Source organism: Podarcis tiliguerta (genome assembly GCF_965153285.1).
Source record: "Podarcis tiliguerta genome assembly, chromosome: 3".
Lineage (NCBI taxonomy): Eukaryota > Metazoa > Chordata > Lepidosauria > Squamata > Lacertidae > Podarcis > Podarcis tiliguerta.
This window is the reverse complement of record NC_139536.1, coordinates 106,472,305-106,480,230: the sequence shown is the minus strand read 5'-3', so window position 1 is coordinate 106,480,230 and position 7,926 is coordinate 106,472,305. Positions and strand designations below refer to the sequence as shown.

The 7,926-nt window shown below is 47.2% G+C and overlaps 1 protein-coding gene across 2 annotated transcripts in view; it reads right to left on the bottom strand.

The window, feature by feature from the left end:
- Nucleotides 1–3,189: 3,189 nt before the first annotated feature.
- Nucleotides 3,190–7,926, bottom strand: part of HAO1 (hydroxyacid oxidase 1) — a 32,105-nt gene continuing 27,368 nt past the window's right edge. For both annotated transcript variants that reach the window (XM_083431997.1, XM_083431998.1), the window contains exons 6-8: nt 5,429–5,587; nt 4,746–4,815; nt 3,190–3,432 (exon numbers count right to left, since the gene is read on the bottom strand). In XM_083431997.1, the coding sequence (XP_083288123.1) occupies nt 3,362–3,432; nt 4,746–4,815; nt 5,429–5,587 (300 nt within the window). In that variant the 3' untranslated portion in view covers nt 3,190–3,361. The remainder of the gene's footprint in view (nt 3,433–4,745; nt 4,816–5,428; nt 5,588–7,926) is intronic.

The following is a 7,926-nucleotide window of genomic DNA, read 5'->3' as shown; positions in this document are numbered from 1 at the left end:
TGTTCGTTTCAGCTGTTGGCATTGTTTCCGGGGCCAATCAGCCAATCAGAAGCCTTGGTCTGCGAACATTTTGGAAGTTGAACGGACTTCCAGAACAGATTGAGTTCAGGCACCAAGGTACCACTGTATTGCTAAGAAATAAGACCAAGCCAAGGTGGGTTTTCCATCGCTCTCATTTTTCAGCAAATCCTTGATGATGGACAACTATTTGTCTAGTCATCTCTTGAGATGGGCTCTTCCATGTTGAAAGTCCCAGTCAATAGCTACCAAGTGTACTCTCAGACTACCCCTGTGTTGTGGGATGGATTCAGGCATATACCAGAACTTCAGGGTGATGGGAAGGCCATAGCTCTGTGCTGGAGCATCTGCACATGGAAGGTTCTAGTTTCAGGCCCCAGCATTTCCAGGTAGGCCTGGAAGAGAAACCAGCCTGAAACCCTGAAGATCAGTTGACAGTCGGTGCTAGGTGGACCAGTGGCCTGACTCTGAAAAAGGAAGCTTTCTATGTTCCTGATTAAAGTGGGTGAAACGGCTCTCTTTTTGTCCTTCCAGTTGTTGTTGAACCTCTCAAGCCAAAAGCTTTTAGGCGTGGACATAATTCTCTTTTGCTTTCCCCTCCATCCAAACAAAAGGCATTATTATAGTTCAAAGATACATCCCATCAGTGGTGTATGGTCAGTGGACTAGTCCCCAGAAGGGTCCAAGAGCCCTCCCGCCTCCTTCCCAAAGCTTGCTTCCTTTGGGAAGGAGGCAACAGGGCTCCAGCATCCTGTCAGAGGAGGTTTGGGCTGGGTGTTCATCAGTATGCGGATGATACCCAGCTCTACCTCTCTTTCAAATCAGAACCAGTGAAGGCGGTGACGGTCCTGTGTGAGTGTCTGGAGGCGGTTGGAGGATGGATGGCGGCAAACAGATTGAGATTGAATCCTGACAAGACAGAAGTACTGTTTCTGGGGGACAGGAGGCGGGCAGGTGTGGAGGATTCCCTGGTCCTGAATGGGGTAACTGTGCCCCTGAAGGACCAGGTGCGCAGCCTGGGAGTCATTTTGGACTCACAGCTGTCCATGGAGGCACAGGTTAAATCCGTGTCCAGGGCAGCTGTGTACCAGCTCCATCTGGTACGTAGGCTGAGACCCTATCTGCCCACGGACTGCCTTGCCAGAGTGGTGCATGCTCTGGTTATCTCCCGCTTGGACTACTGCAATGCGCTCTACGTGGGGCTACCTTTGAAGGTGACCCGGAAACTACAACTAATCCAGAATGCAGCGGCCAGACTGGTGACTGGGAGCAGCCGCCGAGACCATATAACACCGGTCTTGAAAGACCTACATTGGCTCCCAGTACGTTTCCGAGCACAATTCAAAGTGTTGGTGCTGACCTTTAAAGCCCTAAACGGCCTCGGTCCAGTATACCTGAAGGAGCGTCTCCACCCCCATCGCTCTACCCGGACACTGAGGTCCAGCACCGAGGGCCTTCTGGCGGTTCCCTCACTGCGAGAAGCCAAGTTACAGGGAACCAGGCAGAGGGCCTTCTCGGTAGTGGCGCCCTCCCTGTGGAACGCCCTCCCACCAGATGTCAAAGAGAACAACAACTACCAGACTTTTAGAAGACATCTGAAGGCAGCCCTGTTTAGGGAAGCTTTTAATGTTTGATGTATCACAGTACTTTAATATTCTTTTGGAAGCCGCCCAGAGTGGCTGGGGAAACCCAGCCAGATGGGCGGGGTATAAATAATAAATTATTATTATTATTATTATTATTATTATTATTATTATTATTACTGGCACCTCCTTCCCAAAGTCTGGGAAGCTTCTGTCCAGCTTAGGAGGGAGATGCGATGCTCACACACGCAATGGCAGCGCCCTAACCCCACTTGACCTCGCAAGATGGCACCTCTGGCCCTAACAGTTCCCCTGTGGAAAATTTCACTGGACACCTCTGCATTCTATCCAGGAAGATGCAGAATACAGTGGTACCTCGGATTACATATGCTTCAGGTTACAGACTAACTCAGAAATAGTGCTTCAGGTTAAGAACTTTGCTTCAGAATGAGAACAGAAATTGTGCTCCGGCGGCGTGGCGGCAGCAGGAGGCCCCATTAGCTAAAGTGGTGCTTCAGCTTAAGAACAGTTTCAGGTCAAGTACGGACCTCCAGAGTGAATTAAGTACTTAACCCGAGGTACCACTGTAGGCCCATGAGACGTGTGGCCTGGGCCAAGACCTGAGGGTTTGAAAAAGAGGCCTGGAGCACCCCCACCGCCTGGGCCTGAGTTTCTTCTCCCCTGATATAACTAGTTTTCAGTGAAGCTAGGTGTGTACCATGTAAAAAGGCCTTTCCCACACCTCCATTTCCCCAGATCTTCAGCTTGCCAACCTCTGGGAAACCCATATTGCCTTCCTGTATTCATAGCTGCCAAGCGTAGAGTTAATTCAGGTTGCTATGTTTAGAGCCCAGCTTGGGTAAGATTAGATAGTTAAAAGCAATGGCAAAGAGGTATCTTTCAGCCTTCACACTGGGACCGTTCTTTTCATCGAGTGCACCCTCCAAACATCTGCTTAGCATTTTAGCAGCTCAGCCGCTCCCAGTCATGCGAGCCAACAACTTCAAAGCAACGCCACTAATATCTGTGCAACTGCAGTTCAGCAGTTCCCATCAGAAAACGTGCAACTTTGGTAATTAATGATGTATTTAGACCAGCCCATCTAAGAACAATGCCGGCTCTTATTTGGGCAATAAGTACTCACATTTCATTGCAAATGACTGAACACTGATAATAATAAAAAGTATATAAACTTATCTATCAAGGTATTGCCAATATTTTCCAATACAGTGGTGCCTCGCAAGACGAAAAGAATCCGTTCCGTGAGTCTCTTCGTCTAGCGGTTTTTTCGTCTTGCGAAGCAAGCCCATTAGCGGATTAGCGCTATTAGTGGTTTAGCGGCTATTAGCGGCTATTAAAGGCTTAAGGGATTAGCGGATTAGCTGCTAAAAGGCTATTAGCAGCTTAGTGCCTTAGAAAAAGGGGGTGGGGAGCAGGAAAAAACCCCCAGGAATCGCAAGACATTTTCGTCTTGCGAAGCAAGCCCATAGAGAAATTCGTCCTGCGAAGCACCTCCAAAACAGAAAACCCTTTCATCTAGCGGGTTTTCCTTCTTGCGAGGCATTCGTCTTGCGGGGCACCACTGTACTGTACTTTAGGCATTAAAATGATGCCTTGATATATTTGATATATATATTTGTGGAAGATTAGGCCTGTTAATCCAGCCTAAACCTGTACTGGAGGCATAAATTCACTTTGCAGTTTGCTGTCAACTAATTTGTAACCAACTGGACAAGTTACAGTGGCGGCAACAAACACGGCTAGATCTTGGAGGCAGCCCACGGGTCTCTTCGCACCAGTGTTCTGTCTATTGCTTCCACATTCTGACAACCTAGAAGGGAGAAAAAGGAAAGAGCAGGGGAGATAAAAGCAACTTATAGTCTGAATTATTTTCTGTTCCCAGTGACTGCTCCAGTAATTTTACCTGGGGGACGGGTCTTCTCCTATACTTGTTCAATCATATCAGCATCAGGATATGTTTTGAAAGACCCCACCAGCTTCTGGAGCTTAGATGGGTGGTGGCCACTAACAAGGTCTCTGGACGCCCCTCTCAAAGTAGCCCATTTGTCATAATCACATCAAACTTCCAAGTGGCAAGTAAAGAACTCATTTTTCCATGCTGTCTCCAGTGATATTGACGCCAATGGGAGATTCCCACCCACAAGGCAAATATCACCCTCAGAGGAGGCATTGCCTTCAGGGGCACAGCATGGGCAGAAAGAGTTAAACTCTCCATCCATGCTTATTTGCAATCTCGATAATTTATTAACCCAATCCCATGTGTTTTAGAAAGCCTTTCCTACTCCCAGGAGGGAAGGGATTGTGAGCGGGAGACGATTCCTGCGTCATGCAGGGGGTGCTCCGCCCCCTGCTTCAACTCCAGGGCTGGCGCCACACCCCTTCCCGGTTGGGCACCTAATAGGGAATCTTGGCGGGGGCGTGGCTTGCTGCTCAAACGCAGCTGCGCCAGCGATCCCCACCATTGCACACACATTTTCTTCGAGTCACCCACCCTCCACTCCCTTTAGATTAGCTGTTCCTGAGACTTTGCTATGGACCTCTGGTTGGTCGCCCTGTTTAACCAAGGGGCCTGGTAGGAGTTTTTTCCAATTGGCTAAATTGGCCCGGCCTCTTGGTTTTTTTCGCCTACCTCGTAGCAACCGTCACAACTTTCGTGGTATTTGGCGGTTAGGCATTGGAATGTGTTGTTGGTGTTTCGGGGGGCAAGGTGTGGCCATCGCCTTCCCCAACAATTTTGGGTATTCCGCTAAAGGAATCCGGCGGTCGTGGGTCCTGTCTGATGCCCGTGTGGCGGGGGGCCATGGCACGACCCTCAGTGACATCAGGAAGAGAGCCTATAGTTGGATTAGCATCAACAGGCTTCCCCTACTGGTGGTTAACCCCTCCTCAGACTCACCCCTCTCCAAGTGGGTGGAGTCTAAAGTTCCGTGGTCCATAACCTAAGCCAATACCTTCTCACATAATGTAATCAATAAAGTTGTGGCCTTTACCTTACCCATTAACCTTACATTCTGTGTCCACGTGTCTTTATTCCCCAAGCAGGGATTGGGTCCTCGAATCACAATGTGATTTAAAGGTACAGTGTAGACACAGCCAATAATTCCATTTTATTTTGCATCTTACCAGAAAGTGCCATTGCCAACTGGAACTCTTCTTTCAATATCTTAAGAACTTCCTTCACACCTTCTTCACCCTAATTAAGTTAAGCATATCACATAAACAAAGATTATGAGGTTTCAGCTTTAAGTCAGGCAATGCCCTCAGTGTGGTGGCAAAAATATTGGTTTGTTCAGTAAACACTGAGTGGTCTTTCCAGATCCTGCCACTTGGCTGCTACCGTGAGATATAGCATGAGTTCTGCTATAATTACAATGCTTTGTCCCCTATAGTTTAAGATGGCTAGACCGGTCGTATGCTAAAACAAACAAACCATGAATGAATGCTGAAAAACAGACACTGGACAGCAAAGAATTCCATCCCGAAATTGGAACTATCCTTCATCTGTCTTCAATTTAAAAGGTGGGGAAGAGAGAGAGATCCGGATCAAAGAATTCCATCCATTAGTCAAAAAGCAGAAAGGGCTTTGCATAAAATAGAACATTTGTATCAGTGTATTGGAAAGGAGATTTATAGCTATTTTAACCTACACAATATACAAGTCTTGAAAATCCAATGCATCCTGCCAGCAGGACTTAGAAGCCGAATCCCTCCCTATGAGTCCAACTCAGTAATTAATGTGCAATCTGCTTTTCCAGTAAACTAGCAGAAGTTACGGAGCAGGCATTCGTACGACTGCTTTAAATTACCTTATAGGCAAGTCCCCAGATTACAGGCCGTCCTACGAACACAGCTCGGGCTCCAAGGGCGAGGGCCTTGAGGACATCTGTGCCTTTTCTTACTCCACCATCTAGGAACACCTCCACTTTTCCTCCCACGGCCTCAATGATCTCAGGCAAGACCTCAATCTGCAAAGGAAAGGGGGGGCAAGGGGTGGGAACAGCCTCTGAACACTTTCAAACTACCGGGGCCAACGTTTGTTTGTTTTTTATCAAGCCACCATTTTTATTTCCATGCCCAAACCCTGGAGCAAGCCCTAACTCTATTGCATTTTGTGTTTGGTGCATTGGGTTGCTTTTTAACAGTGCACATTATTCTGAGAGCCAAGGCTGAAGAAAGAGCTAATAGAGATTTGAATAAACCCAGCAGCCGCAGTGTGAGCTCCCGGCACCAGGCGCAGGCACATATGCATGCCAGAGGGGCGCACAGAGGGTGAGACATGAAGGATCCCACCACAGCACCCCGACCCTCACCGCCAACACAGCGGGAGCAATCTCGCCCTGCACTGGAGCCAAACAGGGCCACACTGTGCTGCCTGCGCAGGGGGGAGCCCGGTCAGCCAACACAGCACTTGGCAGGCGCAAACTAGGTTCCCCATGTCAGTGCCCCCAGTGTGGCATGGCCCAGTGCTCCTCTCCTTGAGTGTTGGTTCCTCCAACACCGGGAGAGGAGGGCCAGGCCAGCCTGTGCAGTGAGCCTGCTTCATTTACCCTCAAAAATCCAGGGCCAGGACTCCCCTGGCACCCACATATTATGCCCCTGAAACCCAGCTAGTGAGATATCCTGCAGCAACAACAGTGGCTTGGGCAGGTGCATTTGCAGACTTTAGAAACACAAGAAAAGTTACATGCGAACAAATTTCCTAAAAGATACTACACGGCAACAAAAAGAGCAGTATTCAGCTAAGATTCTCTTTTTTTATCTGTTGTTGCTTAATTTGCAATGTGAACATTTAGCTCATTTTGTGACACTTGCCTGCGAAATGGGAGGGACAAAGTTCTTGTTTAAGAACTGTGTTGTGGCTCCACTGAAGATAACGGATAGGAAAAACTATGCTGTGCATCAATTGTAAATGTTGAATGAAACTCCAGTTCCTCAGACTAGATGCCTCTCTTTTGAACAGGGGAAAATAATAAGATGCTAGCAGACTGTTGGATTGTTTCGCCAAGGCAGCAAAACCACTTTATATTGCACGCCAAAACCTGAGATCTGGCAATTCACCTCTTTGCTCGGGACAGGTGGATGTGGCATGACAGATGACTCATAGATAGCTGATATGATGGATGATAAACCTGTGACCAGGCAGTTTAACTACATGCACAGGACCGCTGGATATAACAAGGCTATGATAGATGCTAGATGAGTTCAAAGTCTCAAAGAGTCCTCCAAAGTCTAATGTGTTGATGGCTAAGGAGCTTATGCAAGTAGAAACCAATGTTTCATACACAGAAAACGATGCTGCACAAGACAAGCAGAGGCAATATTCATTTCTTTGAAGGCAAAACAGAGTGGCCAGAGGGAATCAAAACTTGCAAGTTCAATTTGCTTGTATATTCTTTCTGACTGAGGTTTCTAGTCATCTGGCACACAATAAAAGGGCTTGTTTTTCCTCTTTAGGTTTTGCTTTGTTGCCAGAAATACTTTGGTTCCACTTCCGCATATGTATGCTCACTTTCACATCCAGGCAGATTGTGCCAAGTGCTGTTACTTGAGTCTCATACAAGCCATAATTAAAGCGCACATTTCATCAATGTGTAACAAGACACAAGGAAACATTCACCAGTTTGGACTTGATTTGTTCTCAAAACCAAAATAAAGCTAAACTATGTAGTCAGGTTTCAAGAACGTAAGGGTTTCAATCAGACTCTAAATAGTTATATTTTCCCCTCCAGGGCAAAAAAATACATGCTTTACATGCGTAAGATCCCAGGTTCAATCCCTGACATCTACGGTTTAAAGTTTTCGGGGCTGAATTTACTAAATCTATAAATTATGAGTACCTTTCACCCACAAACCTTGACAGCGAAAACTTATGGCAACAGCAGGGTTTTGCCAATATCATAGAAGCCAATTCCTAGGGGTTTCGTGTGCCCCCCCCCAAGAAAAATTATGCTCTGGAACCTAGGAGTAAATCAGGAAGCAATCCTTTTTTTAAAAAAACTCTGCAGCTGAGAGCACAAGGCAACACACTGCAAGCCTGCTTTTAGCTCATTTTCCAACGATCAGGCAAACCATAAGGTAAAGGGTAAAGGGACCCCTGACCATTAGGTCCAGTCATGACTGACTCTGGGGTTGCGGCACTCATCTCGCTTTGTTGGTCAAGGGAGCCGGTGTACAACTTCCAGGTCATGTGCCCAGCATGACTAAGCCGCTTCTGGCAAACCAGAACAACACATGGAAACGCCGTTTACCTTCCCGCCGGAGGGTTACCTATTTATCTACTTGCACTTTGATGTGCTTTCAAACT